The sequence below is a fragment of the Furipterus horrens genome, unplaced genomic scaffold (genome assembly GCF_987537825.1).
Source record: "Furipterus horrens unplaced genomic scaffold, mFurHor1.1.pri manual_scaffold_1, whole genome shotgun sequence".
NCBI classification, from domain to species: Eukaryota; Metazoa; Chordata; class Mammalia; order Chiroptera; family Furipteridae; genus Furipterus; species Furipterus horrens.
In genome coordinates this window covers 60,689,699-60,713,931 of record NW_028327171.1, presented here as the reverse complement: position 1 = coordinate 60,713,931, position 24,233 = coordinate 60,689,699, and the positions used below count along the sequence as shown (strand labels likewise).

General features: G+C 37.1%; 2 protein-coding genes across 6 annotated transcripts in view; one reads left to right on the top strand and one right to left on the bottom strand.

Annotated features, from left to right (window-relative positions):
• LOC150021192 (ceruloplasmin) overlaps positions 1-11,750 on the top strand; it is a 76,398-nt gene extending 64,648 nt beyond the window's left edge. Inside the window, exons 19-20 of the mRNA XM_090275710.1 lie at positions 7,610-7,711; positions 11,565-11,750. Of these exons, the coding sequence (XP_090131836.1) occupies positions 7,610-7,710 (101 nt within the window). The 3' untranslated portion in view covers position 7,711; positions 11,565-11,750. The remainder of the gene's footprint in view (positions 1-7,609; positions 7,712-11,564) is intronic.
• The window catches only part of HPS3 (HPS3 biogenesis of lysosomal organelles complex 2 subunit 1), a 45,320-nt gene that overhangs the window by 4,272 nt on the left and 16,815 nt on the right, over positions 1-24,233 (bottom strand). For 2 of the 5 annotated variants that reach the window (XM_090275721.1, XM_090275726.1), the window contains exons 6-17: positions 22,905-22,986; positions 20,321-20,475; positions 18,318-18,426; positions 16,186-16,367; positions 15,176-15,356; positions 14,057-14,290; positions 12,098-12,283; positions 11,562-11,750; positions 10,573-10,680; positions 6,301-6,507; positions 5,569-5,659; positions 873-1,002 (exon numbers count right to left, since the gene is read on the bottom strand). In XM_090275721.1, coding sequence (XP_090131847.1) covers positions 875-1,002; positions 5,569-5,659; positions 6,301-6,507; positions 10,573-10,680; positions 11,562-11,750; positions 12,098-12,283; positions 14,057-14,290; positions 15,176-15,356; positions 16,186-16,367; positions 18,318-18,426; positions 20,321-20,475; positions 22,905-22,986 — 1,852 coding nt within the window. In that variant the 3' untranslated portion in view covers positions 873-874. Of the gene's footprint in view, positions 1-872; positions 1,003-5,568; positions 5,664-6,300; positions 6,508-10,572; positions 10,681-11,561; positions 11,751-12,097; positions 12,284-14,056; positions 14,291-15,175; positions 15,357-16,185; positions 16,368-18,317; positions 18,427-20,320; positions 20,476-22,904; positions 22,987-24,233 lie in introns of those variants that run through there. The other 3 variants (XM_090275725.1, XM_090275728.1, XM_090275735.1) reach the window with 3 other exon arrangements.

The window sequence follows — 24,233 nt, the reverse complement described above, 5'->3', positions numbered from 1 at the left end:
AATCTGGAACTGGAGAAAGGCAGAGTAAAGAAACAATTCTATAGATTAAATCCTGATAAAGATAAATGTCATCAGGAGAAAAGTATCAAAATATAGTTGTGGCAGATGCCTGGTGAGGGGCATTTTTCCCCAGCCTTAACTAAAGTCAAAGCACACTATCAATGAGCTGAACTTGGACTTAAAATTGTTTAATAAGAGATTAAAAAAGAAGACACAGTTATGAATACAATGGCATATTCTTTTATTTTCACATACAGTCTAGCTAAAAGAGCAAGAGTACACATCAACAAAAATGAAAATAATGTTTTGGCTGAAAAACATGCATGAAACAAATCATGTTAATAGCCAGACAAGAAAGTTCGTTTTATAACTTCTGCTTCCTTTGATTCAGAGAGAAATGCAGCATGAGTTTTAAAAGTAACAAAAACTAAAATAAAATTTGAAATCTTCTGTGGGAAATTTGTTTTAAAAACTGACCCAACAGAAAAAAAAATGGAATAATCAAAAAGATTAAATTCTGGACTACTTGAGTGACATTCTTTCACATATACTCCCAAAATTGTTCTGTGTTTCTGGGATGAAAAAGATTGTCATGTCTCCAACAACAGTAAATTGATGTTCCTTGAAATAAAAGTCAGTTTCTGCCTTTAAAATTATATGCCTTCTTTGAGGAAATTCTTATGCCTTGTAGCTTTTTTTTACATTCTGGACAATTAAATGGATTCAAGTAATAAATTATGAGATACCATGGTAAGGGTAAGCAACCTGAAAGCATCTGCAATATACGTACATATTCAATGTGAAAATTTTTCCCTTGCATTCAATTTTTAAAAATTCAGTCTGATATGCTATTGTGCTGTTTCAAACGATACCTTCAAGTCAATGATTTCTTTCGGCTGCAATAAAGAAGATAAGGCAAGAAAAATGCTGCAGCGCCATCTCCTGGAAGGACATTCAAGAAATCCCGTAGTTCTAGTTCCACCGCGACAACTGACAGTGTTTCTGTTCACAGGAGAGAATACCTGAGTTAGAACCAAATGTCTTTCATCCAATTCTCTTGTCACTGAACCAATTAGAAGTTAGTTCAGGTAACAAAATATTATAACTACAAAAGAAAAAAACTTTCTCTATGTCCACATCGTACTTTATGATTTTACAACTTCTTATTTATCTTTTCTAGAATCCTTTGAACTTTATTTTATATTAGCCCCATGCAATTTGGAATCTACTATTTCATTGCTAGATTATTACAATATTTTTCAATAAATTTCTGATATCTTCTAAAAAATACAATCATTTGAATACTATTTTTTAATAGCAGAACTCAGCTAATCTATAAAGATAGTTAGCTAGGACAAGAATTACTATTAATTGTTGGATAACATTTTCCTAAATCAGTTCCTTTCTGAGCTTTGCATGTTATTAATAAGCACAAAGCTGTTTCCATGACCATTTTAACTTTTCTTTCCAAACTGAAAAATAATGAGCTTTAGTTAACATTTTAAATATTAAGGAATTTAGCAAACATTTTTGTAAAGATAACTATGCAATTTTATGTTTCTATTGTTTCCAAATGCATACATGTTTCTCTCTGCTGGGAAGAGAAGGGGCGACACTTAAGAACAATGTTCCCCAATAAACATACTTCAGTGACACTCCCTGTGTGACCTTCATATGTCCATCACTTACTCTATTTGCTGAGTGACTGAAACAAATATGCTGAGGCATGTGTGCATCCATCCACAGTTATCTGTCCAATATCGAGTGACCTAAATCATCCTTTAAACAAAGGAATGATATACCCTTGCTGCTAAAAGGCAATGAATAGAGCAGCAGTGATAATGGGAAAGAGCCCTAGCTCTGGAATCAGACAGCCCTGGGCAGGGATCATACTCTTATACTACTCTCTAGTGACTTTAAGAAAGTTACTTAATCCCCTCAGTCCTAATGTCCTTATCTATCATATAGTAGTATCATTTGCTAGCTTTCAGAGTCCTTTGAGAATTAAAATATGATGCACATCTAAAATATAACAGAAACTTAATATTAACTTCTACTTTGTAACACCCAGGTTAAAAACATGAATTACCAATGTTTCCCTATCAAACCAGTTTATGAAGCCTATAAGTAGTGTCCTATATATGAAAACATTGAGTTGGGGGACCAGTGCAGAATAGTTATAAAGCCAACAAAAAAGTCTTGCTACCACCCAGTTGTCTCCTTCTAACCAGTGAGGGGCTAGTACAGGTTATAACTCCAAGACCAAAGTCAATATCGTAAACCCTTAAGAGTACCTTAAATCCTCCAGTGTGCCTAGAAAATATTCATCAAATATTAAAAACAGTGATTTATGATGTGGTATTTTAAATGATTTTTAAACTATATTTTTATAATTTACTACAGTATGACAATTTGTAATAAGCATGTGTTCATTATCAGAAAAACAGTAACAAATATTTTCTTGAAACAAATAAGCCAACTACTCATCTCTATTTTGATGGGTCTGCATTAATGCAAAGGCTCTCAGCTAGTATGATTTTGCTCTCCCCAGGGGACATCTGGTAATGCCTGGAGACATTTCTGTTTGTCCTAACTGGGACAGTGGTATTGGATATTTAGTGGGTAGAGGCCAGGGTTGCTGCTCAACATCCTAAAATGTATAAGAGACACCTACCTACACACACACACACACACACACACGCACACACACACACACACACACACAAATCATTTGGTCCAAAATATCAACAGTGCCAAGGCTGAGAAACAGTGCATTAGAGATATTAAACCCAAGCTCCTAAGCATGTAAGTCTCTGACCTCCATCTCTAACCCTACCATCTTGGAATTTTGCCTAACATTTTACTCTAGAGTTATCCCTGAACTTCTCATTCATCCCAGAATGTTAAAAACTTGGTTTACTTAAGGTCACTCAGTAAGTAGCATAGCTGGAACTCAGCTCCAATTCTCCAGGCTCCAATCCTGTTTGCTTCTCAGTGTACTACAGCTACCCACAGAAAGACCTCCCTTGAAAACAGATCTGCAGTAATTCAGAGTCTCCCCTTCAAATCAACAAATAATTACAGAATGCTTTCTATAAGAAGCATATTGCTGGTAAGGGGGTGCAACATGAAAAGTGACTAAAATACTATACCAGTTCTTGAGGTACAGGTATCTAATAAAAATAAATCACAAATAGCATGTAGTCCCATGAGCCATGCACATATATGTATGTGTACACACACAAAGATATTTTGAAGATACAGAAAAATGGAACATTTGGAGGAATGATTATGGGTAAGTTAGGGGTAGAGAGTTCATGAATGTGGACCATCAAAGGGTGAGAAGAAAACACAGGCAGTAAAATCTCGGATACTTCTCATAGCAATATTTCTTCTGATCTATTGCCTCAGGAAAGGGAAACAACAAAGAATAAATAAACAAATGGGACTACATCAAACTAAAACGTTTTTGCACAGCAAAGGAAACCAACAATCTGAAAAGACAACCCACTGAATGGGAAAACATATTCACCAATAATACATCAGATAGAGGTTAATATCCAAACTTTATAAAAAACTCATACAACTCAATGACAACAACAAAATACAATTAAAAATGGGCAAAGGACCTGAGTAGACCCTTCTCTAAACATGGCATACATATGGCCAATAGACATAGGGAAAGATGCTCAACATCACTAATCATCAGAGAAATGCAAATTAAAACCATAATGAGATACCATCTCACACCTGTCAGAATGGCTATCATCAATACATCAACAAACAAGTGTTGGCGAGGATGTGAAGAAAGGGGAACCTAATGTACTGTTGGTGGGAATGCAGACTGGTGGAGCCACTGTGGAAAGTAATATGGAGTTACTTCAAAAAATTAAAAATGGAACTGCCTTCTGACCCAATGATCCCCCTTCTGGGAATATAACCTAAGGATCCCAAAACACCAATTTGAAAGAATAGATGTACCACTATGTTCATTGCAGCGTTACTTAAATAGCCAAGATGTGGAAGCAACCCAAGTGCCCATGAATAGATGAATAAATAAAAAAGCTGTGGTGCATTTACACAAAGGAATATAATCCACAGTAAAGAAGGAAATCTTATCCTTTGCAACAGCATGGATGGACTTGGAGATTATTATGCTGAGTGAAATAAGCCAGATAGAGAAAGACAAATACCATACGATTTCATTCATATATGAATCTAATGAACAAAATAAACAAGCAAACAAAAAAGAAACAGACTCATGGAGAACAGACTGACAGCTGTCAGAGGAGAGGGACCTTGGGAAACTGGGTGAGAAAGGTGAAGGGATTAAGCAAAAATACCAGACAACAACAACAACAACAAAAATCTCACACACAAAAACAACGGTATGGTGCTTCCCAGAGGGAAGTGGGGCAGAGGGAGGTAGAAGAGGGTAGAGAAGGAAAAATGGTGATGGAAGGAGACTTGACTTGGGGTGGTGAACACACAATATAATATACAGAAGATGTATTACACCTGAAACCTATGTAATTTTATTAACCAATGTCACTCCAATAAGTTCATAAAAAATACACATAAAAAAAGGATGAAGAGTCTTGAGTAAGGTAATGATATAACTGAGGTGTGAAGATGTGGGCTATCTGCACTAAAAAGTGATCCACCAGCACAAATGATCAGTTCAAAATTATATGAGAAATTTGATGCAGGTGGGCAGGGCAATCAAACCCCTGACATTTCCATCTTCTGAAAACCAAAAATCACTCAGAAAGATGGTTAGTACAAAAAGTATGAAGTCACCTCCTCTCAATCATGAATGGGGATTTTCAGAAACACACCCTCAAATGGCTGCTGACTCTGCCTAACACTTTAAAAATCAGTTACCTCTGCTGGAAAACACAATTCCAACACTGTCAATTTCTAATATTTTATGCATACTGAAATCAATATAACCATACCCTCTGTCATCAGGCCAACACACCATAGTAAAGAACTTTTAAGAGTAAACAACCTTACATCTATTAAGTGATACTAACTCACAAGAGTAGAGAACCTGATAACCATACACCTATTAAGATTCACAAATGATTATGAATTTAATGCTGTAAAATACTGCATAATTTAGAGGCACCCAACTTTTAAATCCTTGAGAATCCTGTCATTCCTTAATACTGACTTACAACTATGATTAATAATGCAATCACCTTAATTTTCTTCTTGAAGTAAATTAAGCACTGAGATCACTAATAAAAATGCAATTGCCTTAATGAAAATTCAAATGTTTTAAATACTGAGGTTGTGAGTTTCTATGACTGTGATAATTTGTTAAGTGTTTGAAAAAATTAACTTAAAAGCATCAGCTCTATAGCTAGAAGAGATAAACGAATATCAGATGTGAAGGAGGAGCATATGAACGCTGAAAATAAGCTCTCTGGCGGATTCTAAGAGCCTCTTCACCTCACTGGAGAATCACATGAAAAAACTAGAGAAAGCAAATCTTTAACAAATTATGGAAACTAAAACTAAGATGCTATTAAATTTATAATCAAGCAAAAATGATCGTTTTACCTTTTAATGATGACAGGTAGAGTTGATACTTCTCTCCACCACATTTTATTCTCTGACAAAGTTCAGGCAGGAGTTTTTTCCACCACAAAGTCTATCTTAGAAAAAATTGAATAAATTTTAAGTTTGATGCATTTTATATGACGTTTCCAACAAGAATAAGATCATGCAGGAAAATACAAGGCAAAAATACATCATTTTGGTTAAGTCAATAAACTTTGTTAGAATAGAAGTTATATCACCAGCCAGTCTTCCGCTTAAACTGTAAAATAAAAGTCAGATATATAGCTTGAAAATCTAATAATATGTATATTGTACATGTGTACTTGACTATTTTCAAAAAGAAACATAGGTATATCCTGGATCATCTCTTCAGTGGCAAGAAGGAAGAATGGAAGAAAAGAAAAGGTACTAACGTCTAATTTCTACACTGAAGACCACGCAGCCCAGAAAATATTTTCCCACCATCATTGTTTCCCACGTCTTCAGGTGATAACCTACTTTATCTTCAAATTAGAGATTTTTAATGAAGATAACATACCATCATCATACATTTTAATAGCCTATAACAGTATTCAAAACACATAATACATTAAATATATATGCTCATTTGACCTGCACAGTCCCGTGAAGCTGGACTGGCACAATTCGTCCCTATTTTGCAGATAAGGCAACAAGATTATCAAATCTGGTTATCACTGATCAAGCCTAAAAAATATAATCTGAAAAGCATACCCGATTCTCTTCTTTCAGTTCATGATTAGCATATGGAATGATCGCCTCCGGGCACCTCTCTAGCAGTGTGTCTATGCACTGTTCATACTCTTTCAAGCGCGTCCGACACAGAACCTGGACACTGAGGCCAGCAACAGTGTCTTCTGAGAGTGGTTCCAAGAACGGAACAATGGAAGCTATGTCAAATGAAGGACCACATATAAGAGACTATGAACAGAAAAGTAAAATGTTATGGAATGAGCAACCCAAAAATCTAAAGCACAACACATAAAGACTATAAACACCACTTGCAAAAAAAAAGAAAAATGCAATTTTAGGTCACATGCATAAGATATTTATTAAGTTTAAGTAAAGTATTAAATAATATTTAAACCACCTCTAGTTTAAAAAATAACAATCTGTTTGATAGAAAGCAATCATTTTTAAAAACATGATTTTATTTGCTTTGGATAGACTGCATTTTAAAACTAATGGGAATGCTTTAGGATTCTATCCTAAGGAAATAACATTGTGGTCAAAGATTTATATTCAATGATGGTCAACACAAGAGTATTTATAATACTGAAAAACAAGAAGCAACCTAAATGCTACACAAAAAGGGATGGTACACTTGTATGATGGAATATTATAAAGGCTACTTAATGACAAAATGCTCATGATAAAATGATGAGTAAAAAAATTTCAATGCAAAATTATATTCAGAGAATGCCTTTGAGGAGAGCATAGAATTTGAACAGAGTTCAACTCAATGGAGAGGACAAAGCCCACTTGTTTTCCTTTCCTGTATTTTCTGAAGTTTCTATAATAAGCACGCACTATTTATATAACCAAAAAATAAAGTTTAACATTTAAAAAAAACAAAGCAATTATTAAGAACCTAAAAATTTATATCAATCCCATCTGCCATAAGCTGAATTAACAGAGCAAGTACTATTTCAGTATTCAGAACTATAACCAGTATTTTACTTTTAAGCATTTAAACTATAAATACAATGGGCCCTTAGCAATGTATATTTGAACTGCACGGGTCCATGTATATGCAGGTTTTTTCAATGGACCCACACAGTTCAAACCCAAGTTGTTCAAGGGTCAACTGGCAGCTGGGAATCCATGTATGCTGAGGGCCGACTTAAATTATATGTGAGTTTTCCACTGTGCAGGCAGCTGGTGACCCTAATCCCAACAATGTTCAAGAGCCAATTGTACTACTTTTGATTCTACCACAAAAATAATCTCCATTTTCCCTTTCATCTGGATAAAGATGAGATGATCATATAACGATTTTCTTCTTATATTCTTTTTGTTACAGCTTCTCAGGTTCCCAGGAGGACATGGAATGTGAACTATCTATTTACAGTCAGTGTGATTATTTTATTCCAAATTTCTACCAAGGAATGGCTAAGAGAATAAGGTTGGTCCCTTTCCTTCCTGCAAGTTTAATAATCACCTTCATCTGAATAATTCTCTGACAATAACATAGCAAACACAAAATAAGGTGATAATCTGCCACAGATTATTTCTATATTCAACCTTTGATTACTGAAGACAATGGGCTGGGTAGGAAGGAGCAAGGCATGGGTAACCCAAACCATGGTTAAAATGAAACTAGTCAAAGCTTGCTACAAAATGGATTACCCAAGAGCTTTCACTTAGTTTCATCTGTTATCAAGTTTAAAAATAAGAAACACCAGACAGAACATATATTACTGAATTAAAAAAGGTTACTACTACTCTTAAAATACTTAGTGATGTCTGCTTCTTAGCAGACTGCTTCTTTTTTTTTTTTAATATTTTTTTGTTTATGCTATTCCCGTTGTCCTCGCTTTTTCTCTCTTTGCCCTCCTCCACCCAGCACCCCCTAAAGCAATCCCCATATCATTTTCTGTGTCCATGAGTCATGCATATATATTCTTTGGCTAATCCATCCACCCCTTCCCCCTCCGACAGCTGTCAGTCTGTTTCTATTTGTTCTTTATTTTGTTCATTAGACTCCACATATAAGTGAGATCATATGGTATTTTTTACTGACTGGCATATTTCACTAAGCATAATATTCTCTAGGTTCATCCACGCTGTCATAAAAGGTACGAGTTCCTTCTTTTTTAGTGCAGCGTAGTATTCCATTGTGTAAATGTACCACAGCTTTTTATCCACTCATCTACTGATGGGCAGGTAGGTTGTTTCCAGATCTCAGCTATTGTAAATAACGCTGTTATGAACATAGGGGTGCATATTTTTTTTGTATTGGTGTTTGAGGATTCTTAGGGTATAGTCCCAGAAATGAAATAGCTGGATCAAAAGGGAGTTCCATCAGACTGTTACCTTTTTTTTTTTTTCCAGTATTGGAAATGGACTCCTCTCTACCCCCAGCACATATACTATTCATCCCCGTCTCTGATGAGATCCCTCACCCTCAGCCAACTCTGCAGGGTTGGAACCCAGACTTCTCTGCTTCTCTACCTGCACAATCAACTGCCACTCTTAGTCGAGGTGGTGGGCAAGGAGGTGGGTGAGGGGCCCATGACAATTTTGGCAAAGGGGAGAGCATTTACGAGTTACTGTGTCATTTCAAATAGCAGCTTTTCTGACATGTAGATGATTTCTGTTTTGTTTTTATTTTAATTTTTTGCACAAATATGTATAATATTATAGTGATTGAGGACAAGAGACTCACATCAAATGTGTGATGGTGGTTCTGAACCTCCCCCTTCCTCCAGGTGAGAGCCACATGAAATTGAAATCTTTTTGTTTCTTGAGGGTTATTTTGTTCTAAATGCTAGAACTAATGACCCATAGATAATCTGGAAAGAGCTATAATCAGGAAAATGATTCAGAGATGTTCAGGTTAACTACATTTCCATCCTTTAATAGTGAAGACTCCTAGAAAGAACCTACCCTTTTTAAATACTTTAAAATAGACTTTAAAGGACCATTAAATTATACTTTTTTAAGCAATGACTACAAATATGCTTTGCAGCTTTATCAGGTGAGACTTATCAGCACTTACTACAATTAAGGTTTAAAATATGTAATTAGTACATATGTTCCAAGAGGGCAAGGCCCTGCCTGTCTTGTCCAATTTACAGCTCATGTTCAAGGAATATCTGTGGAAGGAACAAATCTGAAGCTCAGTACCCTCTATAACATAAGGGTACTAAAGATAAGAAACAACAAGAATCTTCTTTGTTGACTGGTTTAAGACTGTACTTAACTCTACTTCTGAAGACAACACAGGCTATCTAGAGGCTGCCTAAGCAAAATCGTCTGTTGAGCTTCCCTCCCGACTTCCATCCCCAATTTTGGTTTCCATAGCAATAACCACACGTACACCTGTTCCCAGTGTAAATCAGGGGTTGCAAACTCAAAAACCTGAAGAGGCCAAAAAGCAGCTGGGTATAAGGAAAACGGGCACTGCACAGTCAGTATCTGGGCCAAGAAGACATCAAGATGAGAACTGCAGCGGGCAAGAGAGCATGAGCACTGCCCATGGGGAGCCACTAGTTGGCTCCAACCTTCAGGTCTCAGGCAATGGGGGCCCAAGGTTACCAGTTCTGCTGAACTTTTCAAGAGAAACTTGAAACTCAGATTCTAAACTTAAAATGTCAATTTTTATATGTTGGTAGATACACCGGGCAGACCAAACAAAACAGATTTGGGGGTCCTATTTGGTCCCTGACCACTGAACTACATTAAACAAAATCACATCCACATCTAGCCCAGCCTGATCCACCAAGCCAAGTGTAGGTTTTATTTCTCATTTCCAGTCAAAACTGTCATAGTGAGAATTCCTGCAGGATGATCTACATTCTCTGATCATCTCTCTTACCTTAAAAAAGAAATCCTTTTCAGGAGCCAGATAAACTAGCTACTTTGAATTATTTCTTATAAAACCGATAACAGTGGCTAGATTGGGCTAGAGGTCTAAAATGTATGAGTAAAGACTAAAAAAAATATGAATCATATTAATAAAACCCTACTAAACATTTGTCACATTTGCATTTCACAAAGCGTTTTCCAGCACATGCTGAAAAACAGGCAAGACAGTCATGTGACTTGATGCTCACTCGTTTAAGGTAACAAAACCAGGCCTCCTGTGAGCAGGTTCATATAGGGACAGGAACTCCTCCGAGAGCTCCTGAGCATACCCTCAGTGGATTTTGTCCCTCAAAACTACACACTCTAGATTAACAGAACACCCGAGATCTTATCAAATGTATATCCTACATTAAATTGTAATATGTATATTCATAAAAAAGAGGCATTTTTATTTACCTGTAATTTTGAGAGATCTTCTGTATAATTTTTGTCAGCTAAGGAATCAGATGATATTAAGATATTAACCCATGGATAGATTAAGCCATAATGACTACAGGCGTTTATCTAAAATGTGAAAGAAATTAACATAAACAAAATACAACAAAACAAGGTATTCTTTTTTTCAAAAAAGAACAAGCAATCATTAATCCTTAGCTGTGTTGCAGAATTATGTGTACACTCTTCTGGTTAGAATCTATTCCCTTGGGAAAAGTTTCAGCCTTCCTACTTCTCACTGAACAAATATGAACTAAATATTTCCTACTATTTAAAAATATAAAATATTTCAAGGAGGCACTTTCTAGCAAAAAAACAATTGTGCTTTTAAGCTAATTATACTAAAAAAATTAACAGTAATACTGGAAATAATTTTTTATTTCTACTACTTTCCTTGGGAGACAAAATCTCTTCCATAAGTTCCTAAGATAATTCCCATAAAGGCCCATTATGCAAGAAGTTGGCGACTTTTCCAGTTAGCTGTGGCATTGATAAGAGGAAAAGGCACTGGGAGGGGGAGGGAGCAGGAGGGTAAAAGCAGTGGTCAGCGCTGCTATGCAGGCTTCAGAACAGGCCTATGTGTGTGGTCCTCTCCCATAAGCCTTCTGCAGGTCCTCACCCGTGAGTGGGCCCGCAGATGTCTCTTTTCTCATGTTCTACTTCATGACCATCCCCTGAGGGAGCACAAATGTGTTCTGGCGAAGCTCCTTCCCTCAGGTTTTGGTTACTGGGCTACCACGCAAGTAAGGAATAGAGAAGCAGTAGGGGTACTCTTTAGAATATAAAATTATTTAAAATGTGGGCAACTTCAGCCATGGACAAGTTTTAAGTGTACTTTAAAATCCTGCTCAAAAAAGATATCTGGTAATATAAATTAGGTTTGATTCAAAGCCATTAAAAATAAGAAGGTACATTATTATAATGTGTAATCTATTATTCCATTATCTTACCAGATCCCTTGATGTTCGCAACGGTACGGTGTCAGGGGGCTGCCTCTTCGATAATCTCCAGATGTATTGTGATGAGAGCTTGAAAAAGAGTTCCTGCAGTAGCACATTTGGGAGACATGCTACCAGCTGGGCTTCCCAAAAGTCTACTAACAGCTGCGGAATCATATCTCCATCCTTACCACAAAGCACCTTGAAAAGAGTGAAACAAGCCTCCATATCCCAGATAAATATAGTATCGATCAAGTTACAGCTGGTCTGAATAGCACTCCATCACGTGGGCCATGCATTCAATCATTTATCATTAGCATTAGTGTCTTGGCAAAGCAAATTAGGATATTTAATAGGAACCAGATACAAGCTTGCATGAATGAAATTTTTTAGATATATTCTTTTAATCTATACTTTTATAAATTGGCTATGTCTAAGTTTGTTTTTTTCAATAAACAAATGAAAACTCACTTCTTTTATTCTGCTCTCTGCCCCCCACCAATTTTATCAGGACATCTAGAACAATTAACATTTTCAAAGTGACAAACCTTAAAGAAGGAATCTGCTTCTTCAATTCCAATTTTGTTGTTCTTCTGTAAGCCCAGGACTGAAGCCACAAGCAATCCAGGCTGAGTCTCCTTCAAGTGAACTGCAAGCTCAGTTGGAAAAATCTTTCCCTTCTTCTGTTGAATCAATAGCCGGGGTTCAAGAATAAATCCACATACCAACTTCATCTTAAGATAAAAAAAAAATTTAGGAACATAATGTACATTGCATTCATCTTGGAAATACATGCTAGTGCATTCAAGAATCATAGCTAAACTACTAATAGTTTACTTTAATCTCAATTTTTTTCTTTAACAACAAAGACCAGTTCTTATTCCAAGAAGAATATCATTATTAACTGTCTCCATAGAAGTTATTAATATTTAATTAAGCATCAAGCTGCCCTATTTTTGGAGAAAGCTTTATATTTAAGTGCACTTGATTTAACAATAATACACCTTAAGCTTCTTCAAAATTATGGAAAGGAAATTCATCTCTAGAGTTCTACTCTTGAAAGCAATGGATACCTCAATGTTGACTTATTCTTCTCATCATAACGAAATGTGTCATTTACACAGTGATAAAGCACTCCTGCTCTTCTTATTTTAGAAACCAAAGTCATACTGTGAGTAACTGACCACAGTTGGGCAGTAAAACAACAGTGAAGGAGCAGAGGATCTGAAGCCAGGTTGTTTGCTTTAAATCCTGGCTCTACTACTCACCAGCAGTGTGATCATGAACAAGCTATTTAACCTCATCTCTAGGTATAATAATCGTCGGCAGCCGTCCGTCTCGAGAGACGATGGTGTAGCTTCTTAAGAGTCTATCTGCACCGCCGAGAATGGCTGTGCAGTCCGACTCGGGAGTGACACGATATCTGTCTCCTCCCGTGTTGAATCGACATCTTGTGATGACGCTGGAGTGTCCTCTCCAGTGAAGCTGAAGCTACAGAGCCTGGGCAGGGTGATATGGAGGGTCTGCTGTTGCCCATGCAGCAGACCCCCCCTCTCTTCGCAGCTGAAGGGTCCAAGGGAAAGACGGAGTCAATACAGCTTGGCTTCAGGTGCGCCGCAGGAGTTGCCGGTGTTGACTACAACGTCAAACCGCCTTAGGGACTCCGGCTCCGGATTTTCTGTCGGGGTTTACTCCCTTAGCCTTTCCCCTGAAGAGGTATGCCGCAAGGCAGCGGAGGTTTTTTGGAGTCAGAGTTTTCCTTCTCTGATGTGCCCTGACTGGAAGATCGAACCAGCGACACTTAGCTCGCAGGCCGACGCTCAATCCACTGAGCCAAACCAGCCAGGGCTCAGGTATAATAATAGCATCTACCTTATAGCATTGTTGCAAGAATTAAATAAGAGAACATATGCAAGGGGCTCAGAATAGGCCTGGGACAGATAAGTGCTCAAGTAATATTATCTTGTGATTTCTTCCTGTAATGATTAACATCTGTGGCTTATGCCCCTAAATGGCCTCTCTTTCAAGGGAAGGTTTTTTGTTTTTTGTTTTTTTTTGCTACACCATTCAAATGCCCAAACCTCCATATAGTCCTTTGTGGTTTTCTCAAATGTAGGCTATTCGTGCAACCACTGGACTCCTAAGGCTCACAGTTAGCATCCTACTTGCTGTACCTAAATACACTTCACTCTGTTTTCAGTGGGCATGCCATTCCCTTATGCAGACTGTAGGCTCAGGGAAAAGCCTATATATTCCTCTTGCTCTGAAAGTACCTGACGCTAAGGTGAAAGATCTTTGAATACCCACTACTGCCATTCTTTTCTATTTGCCAGTTTCAAAGCCCAAGCAAGCACTTCCACTTTGGGTTACTTCCTTTCTACTATCAAATCTAATTTCCTTTACAATGAAAAAAGAATGAACTAGACAGACGCCAGAAGAAAGCTAAATGCCTCAGGACTATGAGGTCCTATATCAGCCTGCTATTAACATCAGGCGGGGCACCGTACCTCTGTATGGCTTTTCATTTCATTTCTGTATATGTCAAGATCTCCCATTTTCAGAGCCATTGCTGCCTTGGTCAATGTCACTAAGATTGATGAAAACCCAGAAGTATCCAGTTTCCTTAGATAGTTCATGGCAGTTAAAGGATTAATATTCTTCATAGAAGGACTACAGAGGATATGGGGCAGCTGCTTTGGCTCAGCCACATGAAACATCTTAACCACTTTTACTGTTAATTCCTTTGGTGATCAAAAACAAGAAATAAAAGGTTAGTCAGCCAATCAAAAGCAACAAAATCCGGGGAAAAAAAGACATAGCCAAGATACAACATTCCAATTAAAATAAAATTATAGTATTATGTTTTGATTTAAAAAAACAGAGTTGACAGTGATAATGTGGGAGCCCTCAGATGACCTAAAGCAATCTCTTTTGCTGAGTTAAAATGAAGAAAAAGCACTGAAAATATGTACCAAATTGTGGCCAGCACTTCTAATAAGCATTCAGGAAAAAAAAAAAAGATTAAATTATACTCAAAAGTCCATTATAAGAAAATTATAGCTTAGTACAAAATATACTTAATAGGGTAATTTATGATAAAATGTTATTTCTCTCAAAATCTTAAAGACATTTGGTATCACAATATCTAACTTTGCATTTCTGCATTCATTTCCTTTAAAAAATGCACAAGGGGCTAAAAATAATCCTTAATAATGTGTTCAGGTCACTAGGCCAGGATACTGGAAGTGAAGATTTAGACACTTGGAGAACAGGGGGACTAGGGCTGCAGGAAGGGCTGCGGACGAGAAGGAAGGCTAGGCCCACAGTCTGTGTCATTCTTCTAGAGACAACCACCTTTGATGCTGGGCAGGTTACTCAATCACAATGGGCCATATTTCCCATCTACATAATGAGAAAGTATGAGAAGATGGTTATAAGTTCCTTTCTAGGCTATAATTCTATAATTATTAATGGAAAAAAGGGGCACATTAGTTACCTTCTTAGGAAAAGAAACTAACCAAAGAAAAATATTTGGAACTTGACATCTAAATGGTATTACATAAAATAAATTGCTAAAATGAAAAGTTAAAAATATTACATGTAACTAAATAGAAAACTATATTCACTTCAGTTAATTCTTCATCCAGGTTTTCATAAAGTGAATGACTAATGTAAAAGATTAATCCCCTCTCGTATTTCTGTAATCCATCCTCTTCTGCCCAGTCCACTCGAGCCAAAACATCAGCCATAGACAAACCAGACATCTTATAGTAGGGCAAGGCGAGGTGGGAATGCTGGGTGTCAAGTCTGAAGAAAAGGAAGCAAAGAAACCTCAAATTTGTCATTTTTAAGCCAGGATTTCTAATGCATTTGATAAGACCATGCTTTCCAGAGGACATAAATCTCAAAATACTTTTCTACACTCATTAGCAGTTGGAACAAGCTCCTAAATTTAATTCTGTGAAGTCATTCTAATTAATGTAGTTATTTTTGCTTGGTTACAATAAAAATAGAAAAAAATCATTAAATGAATTTTATTTTCATAATGGTATTTATAAGTAGGGAAAGTCTGTTTTATCAATTTATAATCATTCCGATGGGTCATGTAAGCCTTCGAAACAATCACATACAAAACAATTTGTAAACATCATTCTCAGAAATAAAAATCACTCTTCATAACAGTGTCTTTTTTTGACATCATAAAAACATTGACTACTAAGACTAAAACAACAGCCCATCCAACTGGTATCTCTCCCTTAAAGTTAATAGGGAATGAACTAGCAATATAGCTGTCTCCGGGATTTTCGCTGGTCATGTCTTCCCTGCCTCAGCTCAAGGCCTGAAAAAAACTTCAACCCATAAATTAAATGGTGGGAGACTCATGAACTTGAGACTCATTGCTCAGTTCACATACTGTAACTACTTAAAGGCAGGTCACATTCATCTTTATATCTCTAAGCTTCGCACAATATCTGGCACACAGTATGTGCTCAACAAATGCTTGTGAAATAAATAAATAAACCACCTCCTCTCATGTATACCCCCATTTATCAGGTAACTACCAGAGATGGAAAAGCTAGCAAGTGCACCCAAAGCTAAAGATGGCTTCTCTAACAAGTTTCCAAGAGTCATCAACCTGCTGTAGCAGTCTCCAAGGTGCCCACAGCTTTCTTTAAATGCTTCCAAAAGCTCCACTTTTTCTCCAGGTTCCAGCTGACTGGCATCCATCAGGGCAGCTCTCACTAACAGATGAGCCTCGCTAAGAAGGTGGATACAGCTCTGGGTTTTTGCAGTCTTGTAGGTATTACTGTAATCTACCTAAAACAAAAAGGCAAATGGCTAATGTTGCAGCAGAAAGACTCCTAGAAGTTTCCCAGTTCTTAAAAATATCTATATATTTTGTTAGTAGTCATTTATCATTCTGACAGGGCTTAGTTAAAATATCCCCCACGCTAATCTATGAGCCAGTTTTATACACACAGCTGTGAACACTTCTTTGTTAAATAGCACACATCATTAGAGAAGGTACAAATAATACTGTAAACTTAGCAATAAAGCTAATGAACATATATGAAATAGTTAACTTTTTGAAAAAGTTCTATAATTTGAGTTTCTCAAATTCAGATGGAGTATCCCTTTTTTTAGTTTCATTTGGGGAATTTATATTCTACATTTATTTCTGTAACTTGCAGTGGGCTTATAAAAATTATCACTCGCTAGATGAGTCAATCTATATTTTCAGACTCCAGTAGGCAAATCATCTAGATGAAGCCTAAGATTTTCAATTAAGCAAAACTAAAAAGACAGAGCAAAGTTGACATAATTAGCATTGAAATGGCAGGGACAAATCAGGCAAAACCTTGACCTGATAATCAAAATTAATATCACCAATGGGGGCATATAGATATCATGTACCTTCCAATGTCATACCCTGAGAAACACTAAACACCACTGTATCACCTGTGCAATATATTCTGACCAAGAAGAGATAAGCTAATCATGAAAAAATTAAAAATGGTTCAAAGGGGAATATATATTCTTCAAAAATGTTTATGTCATACAAAAAACAAAGAAAGGCTGTGAACATATTTCAGATTACGGGAGGCTAAAGAGACATGACAAATACACTACTTTATGCTAGAGTGGATCCTGAATGGGAGTCAGGGGAAATGCTATTAGACCATTACTAGGCCAACTGACAAAAATGGAATATAAACTGTAGACTTAAGTATTGTGTCAATGTTAAATTTACTGAAGCATATGACTGCTCTGTGGTGGTGTAGCAAATATCCTGATTCTTGGGAAACATACACTGAAGTGTTTAGCCTTAGACCATTATCTATGCAATTTATTCAAAAGATCAGAAAACAATGTGTATGTTTGTGTGTGTATAGAAAGTGCAAGAGTTTGAGACAGAAAGAGAAAAGCAAAAGAGATATGATGTTGATGCAGGGTAAATCTGTGTGGGGAACATACAGGTTTTATTTGTATACTATTCTTATTCTTGCAACTTTTCTGTAAGGTTGAAATTACGTATTTCAAAATAGAGTTTAAAAAATTGCCAGGAATGAGCTGGCAGCTGTCATTTTTAGAGAAGGAGAAAGAATGCCCACTCTGGGACCTTACTCACAGGACAATGCTACAGGTGCCTCAGCACCTGGGGACAACCTGCTGCTATTTCAAAGAAGAATGAGACAGGGATAAATGACTAAGATTTCTTTTAACTCCACTTCATGGTTCTCTTTGCTAGGGTTCAAGGTAAAGGTCAAAGGCTATTTACATTTAGACTGGTTAATCAATCCTGGTAGGAAAATGGTATGAATACAGGAACCTTATTTTAGTGAAGGGAATTTCTACCGGCTCCTCAAATGTCAGGAGCTGGGCAAACGAGAAGGTGGAGGAAGATATATACTCCACCATCAGCTCCTAAGCTGGTGGGTGTGGCATTCTGAATGTAAGATAATTAAAATTTACTTTTGGTCATCAATTCCACTCTATATTTCTACAAGTAAGAATTAGAAGTCTCCTGCCCTGGCTGCTGTGGCTCAGTGGATTGAGCATCGGCCTGTGAGCCAAGTGTCACTGGTTCGATTCCCAGTCAGGGCACATGACTAGGTTGCACGTCAGGTCCCCAGTTGGGGGCACTAGTGAGAAGCAACCACACAGTGATGTTTCTCTCCCTCTCTTTCTCCTTTCCCCTCTCTCTAGAAATAAATAAATAAACAAACAAATAAATAAATAAAAGAATTAGAAGTCTGAAAGAAGTACCATTTCTCTGTATAGTTGCACTGGTGAGATTGTATTCACAATATACAGATTCCACCCAGACTCAGGTACAGGAGGTGTTTTCAGCTTAACACTGGTACCTTTTCTAGAACTAAAAGCAAAACAAAGGACAAAGACTGTAAGACAAAACATATTATTAATAAATGGCTATTTTAAGTGGCAAATATTTGATACCTAAAATAATACAACTAGGAAATCATTTTCATTTAGTATTTTCTTCAGCATTACCTATGCAGTTGATTTTTATAAAGTATTATATGCTACATGGGCCTACAACATTTAATATTCTACAACTCATGACTTGATAAACTAATCACTTAAAACGCATTTCATAAGTATTCTTAATAGGGAATAAGCTCAAAGAATAGGCAAGAGACCTGAAAATGGAAAGAGACTTGGCTGTGAAACTCACTGTGCCCAGGATCTCTCTGCATGTGGGCTTCCTGAGTCCAGCAAGCCCTATATCACAAGTCTAAGCAGAAGCTCCAACAGAGAAACGTTCAAAACACCCATGGTTGCTGAGAAAATGCAGAAAACACACAAAACTGCTAGTTTGCTTAAAGCAATATCCTGTCTTCTGCTTTCACTATGTAATACATTCTCTGCGGTATATAAACTTTTAAAAACATAGACCTTTGACCAAATGAATTTTCAAATAAAATTTTTAAAAATCATTTAAAATATTTAATACATTACAAATGTCACATATGCAAAATTACAACTTGTTTTTTCTCTCCCTAGAAGCTTTTAAGACCAGTCAGACCACTCTCTAAATGATCACGTAACCAAGTCAACCTGTTTATTCCTTTTGGCGCAATAAGTACAGGCACAGCAATTCAAAAAAGCAAAAACTTATGATAAAAACAAAAACCAGTGTTTGGCTTGAAATACCTTACATGTTTCTTCCCCCAAAACATCTCTTACCTGATTAAGTTTTCTATAAAGAAATGTTCAAATTAGATTGCATTCCCTACCTAAGTTCACAGTAGAGAAAATGCCAAATGGAATACTATTTGGCTGTGAAAATGAAGAAAATTTTACCATTTGCAACAGCATGGATGGACTTGGAGAGTATTATGCTAAGTGAAATAAGCCAGTCAGAGAAAGACCAATACCATATGATCTCACTCATATGTGGAATCTAATGAACAAATTCAAGAGGCAATATATAGAGAGAGAGAGACTCATAAATAGAGAGCAGGCTGACAGCTTGGGGGTGGGGGTGGGGGTTAGGAGTGGAGGGATAGAGTAAACAGGAAAAAGGACTCATGGACATGGACAGCAGTGTGGTGATTGTTGGCGGGGAGAAGGTTATAAGGGGGATAGATGGTAACGGGGAAAAAATACAATAAAAAGAAACATAATAAAACAAACAGAGAGAGAGAAAAAACATTACCACAAAAGAAAGAAAGGAAGGAAGGAAGGAAAGAAGGAAGGAAGGAAGGAAGGAAGGAAGGAAGGAAGGAAGGAAGGAAGGACATCAAAAAGAAGCATAACTATTCTGAAATGAAGCATTCTAAACAATGTGGAAACCGAAAACTGAAGCATGAACCAAAGATTAGTGTTATCAAATTTCAGTTCTATCTTAAGGTAGATCAGTACATATCCATATGTCAAAAATGTGATTTAAGGTAAGAAACACATTGTTATTATCTTTTAAATTGAAATACCAGAAAGTAATCTTGTAGTTTGGGTTAGCATTAGAGGCCCTGTCTTTCCCATCAATTACACAGAATAGCACATCCTTTAAATTCTTATCTAAAATATAAATTTTTATTGAAACTATTTTATAATTCATTTTCTTCTAAAAATTGCAAGGTCAATTATAAAGGCTATTATAGAGATTATTTTCTTTTCCTGGGAAAAGAACACCATAGAAAAGCCACCTGATCATTCAAAATTTTGATTAAAAAAAAAATAATGATGCAGCACACAAAATACACCAATAACAATTCAGTCCAGAGCTTTGGCAGAGGGATGCTTACAGAAGCCTCTTGGGTGACTCCCTTCTCTCTGGAATGGCCTCCGGGTCTGCCTTGGTCAAAAGTACAATGTGGTTTTTAAAGTGACAGATGGCTTTCAAGCCTATGAAAAGCTGTATTCTTAAAGCACAGACATCCATACTGACAGGTGGGCAAGCCTAGTAAAGGAAAAATCACAAATTTAACCAAGAAATAAAGGTACAAGAACTTTAATCTTCAAAAATCTATCTACTTGATAAAGTTTCTCCTGCTCCACCCTGACCCTCAAAAACCCCCCTTAAATTCCTAATTATTATTAGCGTGAGGAGGTTTTTTAATCTAAACTTATGTAACTATTTCATATGTACCTCCCAAAGAGCTACTGTTTCTGAATGAGTTCAGAAGGTGGGTGCACCTGAGGCCCCTCACAGCTGTGGAAATGTCCCATGGCCCAGGGAGCACAGCCATGGCTGGCAAGCTGCCACCCAGGGCAATCCCACTAATAGTGCACTGGCTTGAGGGTATGCCCAAATGGATTTTCTAGGCAAAATGAGATACTACAAGAGGACATTCTACTGCAGAGTACATAAAATGGTTTCTTCGTAGATGGGTGTGCCAGATAGAAATGCTTGTATGTCACGATGGCCCCTGACTCTTAGGTTCTTAGGTGTGAACATTACCTAGAACGGAGTGTGCCACCTCAGGTAAACTGTAGAAAACCCCTGACCAGGAGCCAGGCTCCTGTGCCTATAAGGGAGCATTAATGCAACTAGAATGGGTAAGAAAGAGAATAGAAGAACTCTTTCTAGGAGCTCACGAAATGAAGCTGCTGGGCCCATGACTTCTTCATTAATACTGTTTTGATTCAGAGGTCATCTTCCTTCTCCCTCCGTACAATGTGCTTGGGGAAACACCTCTGTGTATTTTTTCATCCCCAAGAATAGTTAGGTGGCCCTGACTAGTGCTGAGAATCTGGAATCTCAGAGGAAAGGCAGAAAAAGTTATGTGTTCTTTGGGCCAAACTCTGAAGCTGTGAAATCTTTCTCAGACACACAGCTCCCAAAACCCGAGTCAGCAAGTGAGCTAAATGACTGCATGCTCGTTCAGGTGGCATCCAGGTTGGTGGAGTCGCAAGGATGGGGAGCCATGAGTGTGATCATCAGCATCCTTCCCTCTATGCCATGTTCAAAAGAACAGTCTCAAAGGCAGCATCCCCCACCCAGCTCCCCGTCTCCCCTCTTTTCTCCTTTCCTCTCTTTCTGGTTTCTTCCCTCTAGTTTTATGAGACTCTGAGAAGACCTGAAATTATAATTTATTTTCAAATGTAGATTGATCCTACCTGAATCCACCCCTCACCTACCATCACCATCTGTGTAAGTCTATGTCTTTCTGAGGGTTTTTTTTTTTTTTTTAAGCATGGTGTGGGGAGAATAAAGGGACAAAGAATTTGTCAGCTTCTATTTTTTTTTGCTAGGGAAATAACCTTTATTTTAAAAATAAACTCTTGAAAAGACTATCTGTGCATCTTAAGACAAGGGAAATCTATGATTCTGGTTTCCCAGGAGGCTGGCGGTAGGCAGTAAGCCTGATCAGCAACAAGAAAACTACAGGTAGGCCATAACAAATAAGGAGTTACTGAGAACTCAGATCACGTAAACCACTGTCACATAATTTGCGCAACCGTGATAATGGTTGAGTACCTCAGATACATTAAATACCTCATAGTGCTGGCTTATTAACATAACCATCATTATCAAACACTTATTTTTCCAGGAAAAGGCATTCCAGATACGTTTTTTATGATAGACATAAACTAACTTGTGAGATACTGGCCATGATAATTTTGTGGTTTCCTCCAGCCAGTATCTTCACAACAAATATCCATTCATGTAGTGTATATGTCAGAGGTGAAATATCATATGATGCAGATCATTAAAAATGATCAAATATTTTGAGAATAAAAACTCAAGATCAGAAAAATGTAGGATTTCATTATGAACTACGTTTATTTTGTGGTCAGTAGCTTTTCAGAAACCAAGCATACTAAAAATGAGTCTATTGATCTAACATATCCATTAACTCAGATTTACTTTACAAGAATACAAAAGGTTGTTGAAAGCTTATAAAATAATAAAAGAATTAATAAGCATATCTAATAAGAATATAAAGAAGTTATTTTAATGCACTTTATTCCATTATGTGGCTTTTTTTCAATTTTGTGTTCTTGAATATACTAATTTCTGAACTGCTTTGTTAATAGCTATATATAATTACAACCAATATACCCATTAATAAAATTGTAGTATACTGTAGTTGTGAAGTACTCTCTCTGAAGTTACCCTATACATAGTCTTTTCCAAACTTTTAAAACTACGCACTATACCTAAATCCTGAGTGAAATGTTTTCAGAGTAATCTTAAGTATTGTCATCTAAACCATGAATCAGAAAATGTTTAATTACTATTTTACATACAAAAGTTGTAATTCAATAAACAAGATCTTAAGACCTTTACTCTTCACCTCACTTAGACTCAAAAGCAAATTAGCAAGCAGTCACATATTCCTTTTTGATCTTAAGGTTTCACTGTCATCATAAGTCAGTTCTAACCTTCAGGGTGGAGTCCACGTATGGGTCGTCCTCACGCGCTGCTGCCGCACTGCACCGCACTGTGAAACACTGCAGGTTGTTACTAAAGACGAGAAGAGAGGCCACTGAGCAAAGCGGAGGCCCAAAACGAACGTGTCCATAGCTGGGAGTATTTTACAGGCAAACAAAGCAATGGCCAAGGTGGGAGAAGACTCAAGTATTTGTCAAGGGCTGACGAACTAAGACTGCTTCTTATCAAGGAGGGTACCTCAGGACCCTATAGAGTATTTTTTAAAACATAACTGGTCCCCACCTTACCCCTATTGAATCATATCTCTAAGGGCTGAATCTAGACTATGTGTGGTTTTGTTGTACACTCCAGAACTAAGGATCTGGGTCAGTATCCTCATTTGCTAGACAGATTATGCCTCAGAATCAGCCCAAGGTACAAAGCGTTCACTATTAGAGTCAAGATTAGAACACAAATTCTTGACTATCATCTCTATCCCAGTTATCTCAGGATGAAACTGAGCTTGGATTATACTGGACAATATGTGATGCAAACACAAATCCAATGGTAGAACAGAAAATCAGAGCCTGTCTGACAGAATCTTCAGAGTTAGCTACTCCAGCAGCTTGTTTTAAAGATTAGGGCATGAAAGGTTCATGACTGGCCCATGGCCTCTCTGGAGAATAGAGACAAATTAGGTCCCAGGACTCCTCACTCCTCACACCCCTCTTTCTCTTTCCAGTACCTCAGGCTGTTTCCTTCAGTGCAGTAAAACAGTAAGTGCACAATAGATGCTTGTTGACTGGTGGATAAGTCAATACTACAATATTAACATTAAAAAGTTAACTTAGAAAGTGGAACAAAACCCATTTTATAGTGAATTCACAGGAATGATTTTTAAAAACAAATTAAAAAGTGGGAGAAGTAAAAATGAACTCTGTTAAAATAAAAAAGCAAAAGACTAAAGCAAATCTAACAATAATCTTAAAGTAGAAAAAATACTCTTTAACATGAAAGGTATTCTGACATTTGCCCAGTTGGGAGACTGCACAATATAACTAAGAGTCATCAGTCAGAGTTTTCTGCATCTGTTTGCTGGGGCTTCCACTTCAGCCTTAGCCCATGCCATCTCTGTCCATTTCCACAAAGTTCTAGGACATGACCTCTAAAGGCATAACAGCACCAATACTTAGAAATATGGAGTAGAAAGCATTCTTGGGAATTAAAATGACTGGAAGAGACTTGGAGATAATGAGGAGCAAAATAGTACCTGTAGAGGGGCCAGAATGACAGGTGAAAGTAGCTATGACCACAAAGACCGTATCTACAGATAAAAAGTT